Source organism: Amblyomma mixtum, chromosome 9, assembly GCF_055824585.1.
Source record: "Amblyomma mixtum isolate Tamu chromosome 9, ASM5582458v1, whole genome shotgun sequence".
NCBI classification, from domain to species: Eukaryota; Metazoa; Arthropoda; class Arachnida; order Ixodida; family Ixodidae; genus Amblyomma; species Amblyomma mixtum.
Window position 1 is genome coordinate 51,134,869 of NC_143020.1, and position 16,033 is coordinate 51,150,901.

General features: G+C 46.1%; 2 protein-coding genes across 2 annotated transcripts; one reads left to right on the forward strand and one right to left on the reverse strand.

The window, feature by feature from the left end:
* The first annotated feature begins 979 nt into the window (after positions 1-979).
* Positions 980-4,520, forward strand: LOC149328961 (uncharacterized). Its single transcript, XM_089559781.1, has 3 exons — positions 980-1,086; positions 3,429-3,549; positions 4,071-4,520. Exons 1-3 carry the CDS (start codon positions 980-982, stop codon positions 4,518-4,520), a joined length of 678 nt encoding a protein of 225 aa, XP_089415907.1.
* Positions 4,521-10,487: 5,967 nt separating this feature from the next.
* Positions 10,488-12,407, reverse strand: LOC149328962 (uncharacterized). Its single transcript, XM_089562023.1, has 2 exons — positions 11,773-12,407; positions 10,488-11,527 (listed from the first exon to the last, which is right to left on the reverse strand). The coding sequence occupies exons 1-2, from the start codon at positions 12,260-12,262 to the stop codon at positions 10,734-10,736; spliced, it is 1,284 nt and encodes a 427-aa protein (XP_089418149.1). The 5' UTR covers positions 12,263-12,407; the 3' UTR covers positions 10,488-10,733.
* Positions 12,408-16,033: the final 3,626 nt, after the last annotated feature.

Sequence of the window (16,033 nt, forward strand, 5' to 3'; positions counted from 1 at the left end):
CACTCTACGCTGCGTCTAAGAGCATCGCCCCTCCTCGCGCTTTCTATCTTTGTTTATTTTTTCTTTGAATTATTAAGAAGCCTTGCCCTCTATTGTCTCTCTCAGCACTGCACTGAACGTCGGAAAACAAGAAATGTAATATTCGATTCCGCTGCCGCGTTTCGACGGAGACAAAACGCCCCAGGCACCTGTGTGCAAGTGAGATGTCAGTGCACGTTGAAGATCTCCACGTGGTCGAAATCATTCCGGAGGCCTCCACTACGGCACTTCCTTTTAAGCAGTAGCTTCACTACTAGAGGTCTCGAGATAAGACCGCCATGCGTTGTCGATCACCTTCAAGGCTCAGCCAATGTCAAACCTTCAATTTATAAGTTCGGAGAACCGGTGGATGGTCAATAGTCATACCAATGGTCAATAAGTTGGACAGGTCAAGGTGGCAAGGTAAATGGTCAAGATCATTCTAAGGTCAAGTCGAGGTCAAATTGAGAACGTGTCAAGGTCAACCACAATTCGGTCACGTATTTGACTTTGGGCTCGCCGAGGAGCCTAAACGCGGCGTTTCCGTGAGAGGGCGTACGTCACGCCATCTTTAACGAAGTCTATAAGAGAAGGAGCGTTCGCGCGCCTAGGAATAATACCCCTGTTACACGGGCATTTTGACGGCCGTTAAGGAAAACGGCAGTTGGCCGTAACGGCCGTTAGGCGGAGTTACACGCAGCGCCAGCGCTCTTGGAAATCCAACGGTGATTGACATCAACGGAGCTCACCTGTCTCCGTTCCGCCGCCGTTTCCGTCCGTTTCGTCGGGAAGTAGGCAAGATGGCAGCCCCCAGCAGCAACGCGTCCCAGCTGCAGGCAAGCGCGCCGGAGCAAAAACGCTTTGCGCGGACAGCGTCATGACGCATTTACTGATTAACTTGTGGCAGGACCACCTGGCCAAACTGCGAGCGCAAAAACACAACGCGCCCGTGTACTTAAGAATGACGGCACTCTTCAATCAGCTCGCAAGCGAAGAATGTGGGCCCGCTGTGTGCGTGACTGTCAAGCAAATAAAGCACAAGATGGAGAACTTGGCCCAGGCTCACAAGTAAATTACTATGAATTTATTAGTGATTTTTCAGCCGACATAGCACCTTGTTAGGCATGTTCATTGAAATCTGGCGCCCCGCAGGGCCGGACGTGTGTTTCAATGCCGTAGGCAACGCCGAATTTTGCTTGACATGAGCTCGAACGTGACTTTCTCGACGCTTCGGGCTCATTGTAATGTTCATGCAGCAATGCAGGAATAGCGATCACAGCTTAGCGTAGTACAATTGGTTATAATATGTAGCCGTTTGCCGTAATCTAGGCATGGCCAGCGTAGCCTGACAGAACGTATTTGCGCCGAGAAGTCTGTTCGATCAGAAAGAAAAACGTACAGTCTTTGTCAAAAGTAACCAGGCTGCATGGTTTGCTTGTAGCTCGTACAGTGGAGCCCTAACAGCTTCCTTGAAGCTGAGATGGTCGTTAAAGGTAAGGACTGGGGGTCTTCTTACTTTCCAACACCTTTCGATCTTTAGAAAAGCCACAAAGGCTCCACTGTACAAGCTAGAAGCAAACCATGCAGCCTGGTTACTTTTGACAAAGACGGTACGTAGGCCAGACTAGACGCTGCGTGAACGATCGTGCACGCGAACATAGGTTAGCGCTAACAACGGGGGAGGGATCTAATTTGGCAAAGCATTGCCTGTCCTGGAGTGACTGTTGGCCACGGCTTGATGAGATTAGAGTTCCGGGCAAGAGTTGCGATTCAATCGCACGAGAAAAGTTATGGAAGCTTACTTCATAATGAAAAGAGGAGATGCATGTATAAGTGATTCTTCGATTGTACTATTCAATAATGAGGTAGCCTTTCTCGATAAGATGATCTAAGTTCAGGCCTTGGTGTGTCACTGATTGCCACATGATGTATCCTTGCGCTGCTCATACTCAAAGTGCATTCTTTTCTCCTTTTTCCTTTAAATACGAGCTGTGTCGTTTGAATAAAATCAGTTGTAAGTTTGCGCTCGTCCCGTACCCTGTCTTGTGTGTGCGTGTGCGTGTGTGTGTGTGTGTGTGTGTGTGTGCATATATATATATATATATATATATATATATATATATATATTTCGTGCAACTGCCATGTCTGAAGCATTGAACCAACTAGCCCAACAACACGTTCTACATTTCATTTCATTTCATTTTATTACCTTAAAGACCCACGAGGGGTATTACATAAGGGGTGGGTACATATATTTTGGTGAGCAAGTGTTAACACAAACAAACATGACTGGTAACATTATTAGCAAATTTGGATGAGCACGTGATGGCTGCGATTTCGTTGGGTAGGTCGTTCCAGTCTGCTGCAGGACGCGAAAAAAATGATGCGGCAAAGGTGGTAGTACGGGCACGAGGTCTGGAAACTTGAAAAGGATGACGAGTGCGTTGAGATATGCGGGCTGGAGGGACGATGTAGGGTGCGTGGCCTTGTGAATTATGAAAAAATTTATGGAACAAGCAAAGGCTGGCAATGCGGAGACGAAGCGATAAGGGAAATAAGTCGGATTCAGCTTTCAACGCTCATACACTGATGATGTAAGAATACGATGAATAGATGAATCTGGCTGCTCTGTTTTGGACTGATTCGAGTGTATCTATAAGGTAACCTTGGTGCCGGTCCCAAATGGGTGAAGCATATTCTAATTTTGGTCTAACAAGAGATTTGTATGTTTAGATGTTTAGGGGCTTTACATGTTTAGGGGCTAGGCGGAGATGACGTCTTAAAAATCCAAGTGTTTTATTAGCAGATGAAATTATGTTCGTAACGTGTGTGCTCCAGGACAAGTCGCTACACAAGGTAATGCCTAAATACTTGTACGATAAAACAGGGTGTACAGGGACGTTAGCTATTACGTATGGGAAATGAAGCGGGTTGCGGCGACGCGTGAAGGACAAGATTTTACATTTATGAGGGTTAAGTTCCATTAACCAATTAGCACACCATTCTTGAATGCGGTTAAGGTCGTCCTGAAGAGATTTTTGGTCAGAGGCGTTATTAACTTGGCGACAAATTACACAATCATCGGCGAACATCCGAATATTACGGCATACATTCGTTGGTAAATTGTTAATATAAATTAAAAACATTCTCCCAAACTTATGTCTTGACATTGTCTATAGGCTAATAACTTATATCTTGACTATCAGCTCATTTTGATCGAAGCCTATTGATCTCGCATCGTAATTGAACGGCGTTGTCCTTGTTGTTTACCTCTTTGCTTGCTGTTTTAACTTACAGCACAAGGAGGTTCATTGTTCTTGGCAGTTTGTACTTGTGCAGAAAAAAAAATTCATGTTCACCTCTTACGGCATAAAGAAGTGACTCTTAGCTGTCCTTTGTTTTTATTTCAGAAAGGAAAGCACTGCTGGCACTGGGTCGGCTGCAACTCAGTGCCCATTTTACAAGCGGCTTCACACCTTCCTTGGAAACCTTCCTCTGAGTGATAGAAGCCTGGTACAGGAGAGCTTTCAGGTGCACCATTTGTTTATTTTGGTTGCATGTAAATACTTGAAATGGACTGACAAACCGAAATTGTTTTTTTGCTGGCCAAGTTTGTCGCCGGAGACGGATCGCAGCAAAGTTCAGAGAATTTCATGTTACTGAAACACATGACATGAGCATAAGGCATTGTTGTGTTCAAGAGTACTAAAAATGCACAGATAACTTCAATAAGCGTCACAGTATATGTAGCATCGAAGTCATTGCCTAACATTTCCGACATATTGAATCGCACAATACTTATTACTTTTCTTGGAGTTAAATATAGGGCGAGATAGGTAAGGATGGTTATGTTACAAAAGGGTACCAGGGTAGGCTGTGTGCTTTAGGGTGTACCAAAACTTTTTTAGAGAAAACGGCAGCCATTGCATAAAATTCTGGTATATTGAAATCTTTGTGCACGTTATGTGTACCACTTCCACTCATCATGCAACGAAGTAATAATCACTTATAAGCAACATTCGTTAACCTTCCGTTCTTCTTCTTTTCTTAAGCTGGACATGGTGGAACGGCTGCCAGAGGGTCCTGAGATTATTGCCTCACAACCACCCTCAGAAGCGCCGAGCAGCCTAGACATCACAAATGTCGAGTCCTCGACCAACGAGGCGTCGACCAGTCTTTCGTTCAACGAGGCGTTGACCAATCTGGCCTCGACCAACGAGGCATCGACGAGCCAGGCTTCACCACCTGCTGCCTCAGCCGAGCAAGGCTACACACAGAAAAGGCGACAGCCGACATCATCAATGGAGAAGGTTGTGCTGCTGCTGGAAAGGCAAGAAAACCGTGCCAGAAGGATGCCCAAAAAAGAATATAAGTTGACCAAAAAGACGGTCAGTCACCAGGAGGAGCCGAATGACGTTCACCGCGATATGGTGAGCGTTATTCGCCAGTACTTTGAAGGCCGGCAGGAGCGTCAGCCTGACTGCCCAGAGAACGGTGAATAAAAGACCAGTGTGCACATGTGCTCTAAAAATTGCCACAAACTTGCCCAGTCTTTCACGTTCTGTTCATTGTTCACAATTGGATGCATAAAACAAAGCTTTTCAAAGTAGTCATGGCTTCAATGAACAAATGTGCTTGGCCAAAGCACGTCGGACACTTTCACCTGACGAGCTCACTGCGTTGTTCAGACAAACAGGATGCGGAAGCTCCCCGGCTGCTGCTTCAGCACTCCACTGTGTGTCGCACTGATCACGCATGTGTTCCCATACATTGTGGAGGATGCAACAAGCTCGCACAATGCTGTTGACATTTTTAATATGACACTCAATCAACTTCAAGACCCTGAATCTAGACTTCAATCTCCTAAAGGCATTCTCAACAACACGTCTCGCTTTTGAGAGAGTGTAATTGAACGTTTGCACTGTAGGGTTGCTTGCACTCATGTGAGGGAAAGGCTTCATCAAGTGAAGCTGCAAAGGAAAGGCCTGGTCACAGAGGAGGACCGCTCCTATTGGCATCCCGTCAATATTTTGGGTTGGTAGAGTGAAGAGATAACCTCCTACTACACCCGCGAGTATCGAGCCTCTGTACACTGCTGCGTCATGATTGCGCCCTGGAATCCCTACATTAACAAACATGAACTTGTAGTTGTGTTCAAAACAGCAAGCAAAATTATGCTATACCAGCCCTTGCAGTTGTAATAGTCCTGCGCGTTTTCTTTCGATGACGAGACTTTTATATGGCAATCGGCCAGCGCGCCAAAGCCCCGCCGAAAGCCTGTGCAGGCTTCGAACTCTCGCACGTGGTCTCTAACATTGTTCAGTGACGGAAACCGTACAACCGGGGGCTCGAGAACATCTACGACAACGTCACAAAATTCGCGGAAGATCAGGTTCACGGATGGCCGACCCACGCCGAAAAGATGCGCCACAGTCCTTTCCTCTGCCGATGTGGCGAGTCTGTACAGAGAGAGGGCGACGCGCTGGGGTAGGGGTATGCAAGCTCGCATGTTCGTATCCTCCCGTGTTAGTGAGGGACACGAGCTCACGATGTATGCAAATGTGGAACAGGTCACGCGAAAGTTGGCCTTGAAGTCTTCATCCGACAACGTCGGCACGGTGGTGTGTTACCAAGACGGTGGTCTGGAAAGCGTCCATCCACTCCTTTGCCTGGCAGACATCGCCACAGCGAGTGCTGCGAGGCTGCGACTCCGCCTCTCTGAGGCCTTCCGCTTCTTCTTGACAGACGTTTTCTGAACGCGCACAGCTTGCAGTTCAGCCCTTTTTGCTGACAACAAGGCCTCGTAGTGCGCAACCAGGAGAAGCAAATTGGGCGGACGATCACGGTCGCATTCATGAAGCGGCCGGCTAAGCGCCATTCCACAGCTCTTCTCGGGTTCGCATCGCGAAGTCGCAAAACGTTCAACACAGCACCTGCTGAATCGCGCAGACGGTCACTCGCGATACGAATGACAAAAAGAAATGCACAGTGGTGCTGCAGTTAGTACAAGCGATGGAACGTGAAATGGGACACTCCACCACATTGAAACCACAATAAGCAGTACTGTAGTACCACAACAAACGCAGCCATTCCGCAACGCCATAAAACGTATTGAATCGGCAAAATAAGCTTCTCCGCTTGTTTTGCAAGCAACTCTTGCGAATAGTTAGAAAAACACACTGTACAGCATGTAGCGCAGAAAATAATTAGAGAAACAAAATTTTTTTGAGTTGGCGATGTAAAAAGTTCGTGTCACGTGATAAATCGCCGAAACGGAAGTGAACCGACCGAACATGTAAAGTGCCGTGTGAGCGCAGCCACCACAGTTTCGTTCCCACGGCCGTTAATGTGTTCAACTGCCGTTTGCGTTAACGGCCGTTGCAAGTGCCCGTGTAACAGGGGTATTGTCTACATGCGGTGTTCAGCCCCGCCACGGTGGCTCAGTGGTTACGGCGCTCGGCTGCTCACCCCAAAGACGCGGGAGGCGAAATTGTAGAGGCCTGTGTACTGTTCGATGTCAGTGCATGTTAAAGAACCCCGGGTTGTCGAAATTTCCAGAGGCCTTCACTACGGCGTCCCTCATAGACTGAGTCGCTTTGGGACGTTAAACCCCAATAAACCAAACCAAACCAAATATGCGGTGTTCACGTGCTAGGCCATGAGGTTACGCCCTCCTAAACCAGTAGATAACTAAAGTAGCACCGGCGCGCCTGGCACGAAGTGCACATATCGTGTTCACGTGCTAGGCCGAGCCGTCAGGGCTGCAGCAGGGCCGCGCCTTAGCACGAATTCCACAAGTAGTGTTCACGTGTTAGGCGCCTGAGCGGCAGTGCGCCTACGCACGAAGTCCCCATGGGCTGTTCACGTGCTAGGCCATGACGCCATGCGTCCAGGCGCGCATAAATAGCAGCTGTGGAGTATCCTTGCAGTCAGAGCCATGGAGTCCAATACTGAACAAGGGTGCCCAGTTGAAAAATCCACCAGAACGTTCTGGTGTGTTCTGGTGTTAACACCAGGATTTCCTGGTGTGGCTGGTGTGGGCACCAGGCCAGCCTGGTGTGCACACCAGACCGGTGTGGTGGTGTCTGGTGTGCACACCAGACCGGTGTGGTGTTGTCTGATGTGCACACCAGACCGGTGTGGTGTTGTCTGATGTGCACACCAGGCCGGTGTGGTGTTGTCTGATGTGCACACCAGACTGGTTTCATGTCGTCTGGTGTGCACGTACACTAGACTGGTTTCGAGTCATCTGGCGTATATGATCCAGCTCAAGCACACCAGACCTGTTGCTGTATTCATGTGCGGGAGCCGAGTGCCACCAAAAAGATCTGTTCGGTTCATTCTAGTTTGCATGATGTACCAGATACAATCTCAGGCACATGCCAGACATGTGGCCAAGGATTATTTCATGCACTGACCAACATGTAGGTTGGTTTGGTACTTACTGAGATTAATGAAAGATTTCTGTCCTGCTTAATTGCATAGTCCATTGTTGCAACTATGGGTGTTCATGTCTTCACACCACAGTCAAACCGTAAAAAAGTCCAAGGTAAATTGTGAGGTGCATTTGCATATCATACAGCATATAATTTAGTAGTTATTACTATTACACTAAGGATGAATGGCAGTCTGTTTATTATGTGGACAAAAAAGGCACACTTTTTTAGCTTCCAGGTATAGTTAAATGCTCATATCAGCCAGGACAACAAAAAATTTGTATCTGGTGTGACTATGAAAACATAAAGGCATGACAGCAGGTTGAACTAAAGCTTGAAAGAAATTAAAGCACATTTATTCTCAAAATTCAGCATAGAACTCCTTCGTTTCAGAGTTGCAGTAGTGCCTTCGCGAAATGGGCATTTGGGAAAGTGCCCCTGAAAGCATCACAAAAGAACACCATCAATTCATTCCCCTGAATTGTAGCAATGTGGGGCCTTTCATACAGCCAGGCAGCTTCCACAGTGCTTACCAGTGCCTTTCACAGTGATCAAGGCAATGAAATTACTGGAATCAGAATGGTGATAAGGAGGTGGGCTTTTGTGCAGACACAATACTTGACGGGCAGGTGGGAAAGTACTGAAGTGCTGCCAGCTGCATTAAGCACAACAGCAAATGCCAGCTCAGTTGATAACAAATTTTGCAAGGGCATTTGAAGACAACTTCACACAGCACTGTGCATTTGCTCATCGACGCAATGCCAGAAACCATAAGGAACAGCAAGACAGGAACAGGCATGGCTGAGTTGGCAACAGTAAAAAGTGCTACACGGCAAAACAGCCGAAAACATCCTAAGCTCCCCCTGTGCTATAGATTCTGCCTGTAAGAGCTTAATTTTCTGACTGACATGAGAGCTGTACATTGTTAAGAGATGAAGAGAATGTGAACTATCAAGTTTAAATGGCCAACGATTATTTCGTGCACTGACCAAACACCACCAATTGCATAGCTGCTAAAAGGAGCATTTTGCTACTAGTTTACTTGTTTTAACACCCGCTAGGTGAGATGCCCCAGACAACTTTTTCATAAACAGCCAAACAAAGTCTCAAGGTCAGCACATGTAGGTAAAAAAAACAAGCAAAAGACATTTTACATATCATTATATAAAGGGTCTTGGAAAACAATGCCCTTCCAAAGTTACATGCACTGAAAAAATTCCCCGCTGTACATTACCACTGAAGGCTATGGAATGGTGCAAAGGAAGTGCAAATACACTGTAGAGAACATCTTCAGCATGAGTTGCTGTTTTTAATGACAATGCCTACTTCGAAGCATGAAGGACAAGAATCAAAAAACTCGTGCTCAGCAGCAGAGCAGCAAATAATGCACAAGACAGTACACCGCAACTTGACATTACTTAATAAGGCACAATATTATATAAAAAGGGCTCATATCACAGGATACAATGTCAGTCAGGTTATCCAGCTGAAGTAAGCAAAGAATAAAATAAATGGGTGCAGTTTTCACTGGATATAAACGAATGCATGAGAACTGCTTCAAAGAACTGTTCATGAACTCGGAACAGATTGAAAACACAGAGATAACAGTCCCTGATAAGTGTGTTCATTTAACAGAAATGAACACTTACAAAAAAGCTGGCTCATTCGGGTTGCTAAGTCATATATATAGGGATACATCTTGTAGAGAAATCATCAGCTAAACTGCATATAGTGTGGGGCAAAGGCTTCTCCGAATACTAAGTTCCGAACCTCATGTGAAACACGGCACTGCAGGAGCATTCATGCTTTGGTTGGTCTGTCCAGCGGGCTCAATATTTAAGGCTACGTGTTCCCTTGATGGAGACAGTTGGCAAGTACGTATGTGAATTTTGTACTAAGCTGCCATTGAAGCATGTATGTTTTGACGTGTTGGCAAATGCAAAGAAAAACATGCCTATCGAAACATTTTCTTGCTGAACATGCACAAGACAGTGTACTGGATGCCACTGCCATGTGACAGTGAACATGCACAACAAACAAGACAGTGTGTTAATGATAATGCAACACGCTGCAACCTCAAACAACACTAACTAGGTACCTTGCAATGTGCTGCCAAGTTTCATGACATTTTGAATTTTGTAAAACGCAATAGCAAGTTGGCCTCAATCATAAATGGAGATCAGTGAAAAAGTGGATGAGTGAAACTGCTATGAGGAAGATGTGCAACAGACTGGGCAAAGGGTATTTTGTCTATGTCGAAAAGATCAGCATCATCATTTTTGCATTTTTCACAAAGCTGTATTCGTGTCTCACATGCTGCATACATATCGTAAAACTGTGCTCAGAATGACATCGCTTTGAACCAGTTTTGACCACTGGTTTTGTACAAAAAGAGAGGAACAGAGCTGTAGCAATCACTTCATAAAAAGACCTCAAATATGGTAAATATCCATACCGCAGTCTTTTGGATGTATAAGACGACTTGCTTGTACACTGAAACTTGCTTCAAGAAGTATTATGTTGCAGTTCACCGATGAAAAAAGCTCAAAAGCTGAAGAAGTTTAAATTTTTGTTTCCCTGCAAACGTGGGCCGTGTCGAACTGTACGCCCGTGCTTGTAAAAACATAACACCAAGGAGGCCTAAAAGTTAAAAATATGCTGAATGGTTTGTTTCATAGCTCGGTAGTATCCAGCATGCAAAAATATGGTGCACAGGGGCGGCATTTTCCCATTTGACAGCATTTGAAGCAAGTGGGATACAAGTGTCTTACTCAAGAATATTTTCATGCTGTTCCCTCATGGTACTGAAAATGACTAATCACTTTCATGAAGATTAGGCATCTTCACTAAGAATGTGCTCTCTTGTTCCACAAGCACACAAGGTGAAACAACGCTTTCTTCGCAAAGCATGCAGAGAGCGATGCCAAATGGAGGGTGCTCGATTCTGAACAAAAAGGGCAGCTCAAACGCTTCAGTAATCAATTCTTGACACAACAGCAAGATTTTGCTGTCAGCAGCAAACACCTTGAGAATTTTAACAAGTTTGCCGTTACTTGCTTCCAGGTAGCATGAACATGTTCTTTCTGCTTGTTGATAATGGGCGCTGTGTACAGTGAACCCCTTGACACGAGCTCTAAGGTACTCACTTACGCATGCCTCGGAACCAATGTTTTGCCTCAACAGTATTTGGATGGGTTCTTCATAGACACAAGGTGGCAAAGCTGCACCTAAGACACTAGATTTGTGCTGTTTAGAAATTTTACCTGAAATTAGCTCCTGCTACTTTTTCAAAAATGGAGGAAGAGGTACCAGACGTTTCAAAGAATTTAGAACTCCATTCATAATGAATCTTTCTGATATTTGCCGAGGAACCCCTTTCGCAGCAGACACAAGCTTCAAGATGTCCCCGTTGCCCCCTTCAAATGGGAAGGTTGACGTGGCCCACAGTGGACCTGTCATCCTAACAGATTTCGCCAGATGTAGAAGTTGATGAACATTGAATGTTTGCGCACTTTCATCATAAAATATTTTCACTTCCTCCACAAACTGTTTCAGCAACCTTTCTGCAATAAAAGTGTCACTGCGTTCAACACTTTCTCTCAGCAGCATAAAAATGCCTTCTACCAGCAATGAAAAATGCCTAATATATCTATCTGGCAGAATGTTTTGAAGGCATGGCACACTGTAGTATAGCAACCAATACTTCCATTCTGTGGCTTTCCAGAATGCCCTCTCTGAAATTGGCCTTGGCAGTCTCGAGAAGCTTATTGGTGGCCGTGCTTTCAATATACGCTGATTTAGCTCGGCAATTCTATTTCCTACATACCAAGGCTTCCCAGTTGCAGACAGCCAAAGCTCTGTCATTTGTGCAGTCACACCCTCCAGGACACAATGCATATAATCGGGAGGGAAGCCCCAGACCAAGTCCAATGTTCCTAGCTTCGTAACTGGAGATGGCCCCTTCACTCCATCGACAGAGCACTTTCTTGTAACTGCAAGGGACATGGCTGACAGCACAGTGTCGTGGGACCTTTCAACCATGGCACCGCCTTCAAACGTGTACTTTACTGTGCCTACAACAAAAACACAGCAAATAATTAAAATCAAAACTCGCTTCATGCCGCACAGATCAAAGCAGTAGTAAAGAACAAATGAAAATAATTAAAAACATGAATATAACACCGGCAAAGTATAAAACATCCAACTAGCCAAGTAGGCTGTTATTCCTTACTTTTACCGCTGGCAACCAATCTGTCATGTAAAACATATGCTGTATATCTGTGTCCTTCATAAGACTGAGTGAAAGCAGGAGTCTCACCGTCAACTAAAGTTCCCTTGTTAAGACACCAAGTGCAGCCGTAGTACCCGTTGTACTGCTTTGCATTGAGCAAAGCAGCTCTGGCCGGTGAGTCGACACAGCAGCACACAATTCTGACTGCAGACTCCACAACTTGATCAGCAAAGGTCCACATCAGGCTGCCAACCTCTTGGAACTTGTCCACAAAGGTTTTCATGAAGAGATGTGCAGGTGGATGCTCCTTGCCGAACCACACTGCTCCAACCAAAATATTCTTCCACCGCAGAGGAACGGGAAGCTCATTGAGGGCAACTTGTATTGGCCACACAGAACCTTTGCTTGACTTAAATACCGGTGCACCATCAGTATTCATCGTCAAAGTTAGGTCACTCCACTTCATTTTGTGGTCGCTGCGAACTTTCTTGTAGAGCAGGCCATCTGTGATATCGGTGAAAGCCTCTGGGCATGATGAAGCAAGCTGAAGCAGGTTGCTTCCAACTATTTTGCCCATGCGTTTCAGGAGCTGTTGCAGTTGTCGCTTCAAGTTAAGAGTGATGAAAAAGCTCCCCTTCTTCAAAACCTCTCCTAGGCTTGCAACTTCTGAACAAATTCGGCAACGCCAGTGGCTGGTACCATTGCCATCAATTAAGAACTGGCAAGTCGGCCAGAAGGCATGAATGCTCACCATTTTTGACTGCTGAAGCCTCCACAGTTTTCGAAAACCATATTTGGTTGAAGGAAAAACCTCTTCAGCAAAGAGGGTGTTCAGAAGCTTGAGCAAGCTGTCAACTTGTGTCCATGGTAGCTTAGCTGCCACAACAAATGATAATATCAGGAGCATGGCTTGCAGTCGAGTTGTGGACTGGCCAGGAAGAGTCGTCTTTGAGTTGGCTGCGATGAAATCAGAAAGATCATCATCTGGGTCGTCAGCTTCCGCATACACATCAGGGTCTCCCTGCTCAGCATTCTGGTTAAAAGAGGCAGCACTTCCTGCTTGTTCAGAGAGCTGAGGTAGTGGCAGCAGACATTCTTCACTCTCAGTTTGTTCGTCTGTAACCTCAGCGTCCCCTCTTGGTACCTCATTTACTGCAGCTAACTGCAAAGAATAAACAAAAGAGGAATGTATTAGCTACATCAGACAGTGACGAAAGCCCGAGTGGCATGCTTTGAGAAATCTGGCCGATTAGTGGGTCAGCATCTTATCATGGCATGATGTGAGCCCAATTAATGCTGAATTGCTGCTCCATCCTCACACCGCTTGTTCTTTACCCAGATTGAGCATTTGAGACTATTCCAGCTGACGAAATGGGAATGGATGTGAGAGGGCAGCAGTTGTAATTGCGTCCACTGCACACAACTCTGCCATTGGCTGTGATAAGATGCTGACCAAGTGACCGGCTCCAGCTCTCACAGTGCTATAAAGTGAGCTTCACACACTGACATGAGAAGATTTGTCTGAACCGGTGTTCTGCTGGACAAAGAGAGAGACCTGAGAGATCCGCTATGTTGAGGGCTCAGTGTTTTTACTTTTTGTCATTCTTACTGGTATGCACAGGAATTTTCCATAAAAATTACTACGGGCATTAAAATGTATCAGTGCAATCCGTGCTGCTCACAGATGATGTCAGAGCAGAATTGCATGCATACTTCCCGGCATTTGTTGCATACTTAACCAAGTGTTGTCAGTAATCAGAGCTTTATTTCCTCGGATGTCTTTTATGCCATCGCCTAGGATGGTGAGAAATGACAGGTGGTGGCTAATGTACGACACGTAAACTCATGTTTGCCACATCTACATATAGTATGCCGATGTAGTCGACACTTCTCACACATTTATAGTGTTCAGTTGGAGTTCGTGTTTGACTGCATTTATGTTGATGAACTCTTCTATACGCAGCATTTTTCATTGGCGCCTGTGCTCAAGTCCCCAAATGATGGCGGCTACATCCAATTTGGCTGCTATTTGGCTGTATTTCAGCCTGGCTATGTTACAAAAGGCCCTCACAACGCAATATTTCGATCCACATTTCACCTCACCAGTCTCCTTCTGCTTCTGTTTCTTGTTTCTCTTAATTCGATGCTGCGGAGTGCTTTTTTTCCTGATCATTGTACACCCGCGCTGCCTTGCTCTTCTGCCACAATCTTTGATGCGACAAACTTTTTTGCCATGGTTTCATTCATCACATTCATCATTTCCGTTTCCTAGCCCTGTTTCTCATTTCTGCATGCTGCGTTCTGCTATCAGCCGTCTGCATCCATCACAGACAATATTTTGGACGTTGATAGGCCATGTAAGCAATGTAAGCTCCGATTTTTCAGGAACTCTCTTTAGATGCTTACCGCGCAGGTAAGAGCATGACCACTGCCTGCGGTGGGTGTAAGGACGCTAGGTTCTCGCGATTCCGCAAAAGAAAAAAATCTGACTTTAGCTTTCTCCCCCCCCTTTCACAAAGAAAAAAAAGTGTGTGTGGTGGGGGGGGGGGGGGGGGCAAGTTGAAATACAGAATAAACGAATAGGTCCAAGTTATTCAAAAGGCAACGCTTCAAAGGAGCGCGGCACAGTCTAGCGAAGCAAATCTCCATTACGGTAATGCACGCACAACGCACAGCAGCAGCCGCGCCGTCATGATCCGTGCCGCCGGTGCTCGGCGTTTCGAGCTGTCCAGCTCCAGCACCCGTTTGCCCTTCTTTGCTGTCCCTACTTCACTCAACTTCTGCAGTGCCTTTTATTTCGCAGCGACCCGTACCTCTTTTCCGCATCCACACCCACAAATATGCACTTGCTCGCCCCGCGTTTTGCTTCAAAAATTCACTGAAAAGCGGGCTTCTTCTCACGGCTCGCAAGCCTAATGGCAAAGGTCGCTTTTGCAACATTGCACAGCTCGGAAAAAAAAAAACACTTGCGGATTCTTTATGAGTTCATGGAATGTAAAACTTTTCGCCGCAGAAAGTGAATGGGCCCTAGCATATGACGTAAACAAGTCGGTGAATTACCTGCGGTGCTTGAGACGTTGCAGCGGATTCCTTTTGCAGCCGGCTCCATGTCGTCTGCCGCGGAATTTTCAGTGATAGCGCATTTGGCTCCAAATAGGCGCGGTAGCGTTTTTTGGAGGCATGTTGGAGCACCTCCTTTGCACGCTTGTAACAGGCTTGTACAAGTAGATGAGGCGTTGGCTTGTATAAGGTGCAAGAACGACACTGAAGACAGATGGAACGTACAACCAAGGAGGCGACTACAGACTGCGCGGGAAATTCCGCGCGCCCGCCTCTCCTTTCCTTTTTTTTTATAGCTTCAATGCGTGCCCGCCTCTCCCAGCAAGGCAAACGCTACAATCTAGCCAAAAAGAAAGTGGCGCTTACAAAGTTAACTACTACATTTGCAACATCTACAGACAACTCAATCTGTTTCAGAGCAACGCGCTAAAGCAGTCTCATCAGCATGCAATTTTTTGTTTGACAAGACTGCAGCGCCACACACACCATTACGTTGTCAAAACATCATGTAGATAGTTTAATTGTTCCAACCGTTCCAACATCCTTTTTGTTCTATACTGCGCGACATTGGTGACTTGCTCCCGAGTGTGCATCAGTGCAATGGTGTTTTACATTTACGTGAAGTTTCTGCTTGACAACGTGAAAAAAGTCACTTCATCGGTTCTTGTGAAAAATTTCCACCCAAAGAGCACGGAAGATTTTGCGGCGGGAAATATCTATCAGGTCTATTGGGAGGGGGACGACAAAACAAAGGGCGGATACTACGACGCGGAAATGCTACAGATGACAGGTAAGAACACTTTTATTACTGTCTGAGTACTTTTGTAATTTCTACTTTGTGGCAGCTGTAGCTACCCGTGTATTTCCAGTGCCTTTAATGTACAGGGCGTTGATCGATATTGAAACTTCATTCAGCCTCTATGTATGTACCGCCGTGAGCACGCTTAACACAGACGCTCGAGCGATTGTCTTTCACTGACGTTAGTGCCGCTGGGCGTCGGCCGCTGCGTCTGAGACAAAATTAAAGTGGAAGCAGGGCACGAGCTGTCTCCAACGTCCGCAAACATACCGTGCAGTATGGCCTTGGACTCTGCGCCCAGCGCTCAGAGGCTGTAATATCAGTGCAGGACGCGCAAGCGAACGTTCCTCCAAGCAACCACAGATATCCGTCGGACGTACGAGCTAGATCCGAACGTCCTTTGCCGAGATCGGACGTCCATCGGACGTACGAGCACAATCCGATTTCGGATATCCGTATTCATACATCCGCCGGACGTACAGACAGTAT

Coding starts and splice junctions, on each gene's coding strand:
- LOC149328961 (XM_089559781.1), top strand. CDS start 980: ATGACGGCACTCTTCAATCAGCTCGCAAGCGAAGAATGTGGGCCCGCT. Junction 1,087..3,428: donor AACTTGGCCCAGGCTCACAA/GTAAATTACTAT, acceptor TTTTTATTTCAG/AAAGGAAAGCACTGCTGGCA. Junction 3,550..4,070: donor TGGTACAGGAGAGCTTTCAG/GTGCACCATTTG, acceptor TCTTTTCTTAAG/CTGGACATGGTGGAACGGCT.
- LOC149328962 (XM_089562023.1), bottom strand. CDS start 12,262: ATGGGCAAAATAGTTGGAAGCAACCTGCTTCAGCTTGCTTCATCATGC. Junction 11,528..11,772: donor CAAGGGAACTTTAGTTGACG/GTGAGACTCCTG, acceptor TTTTTGTTGTAG/GCACAGTAAAGTACACGTTT.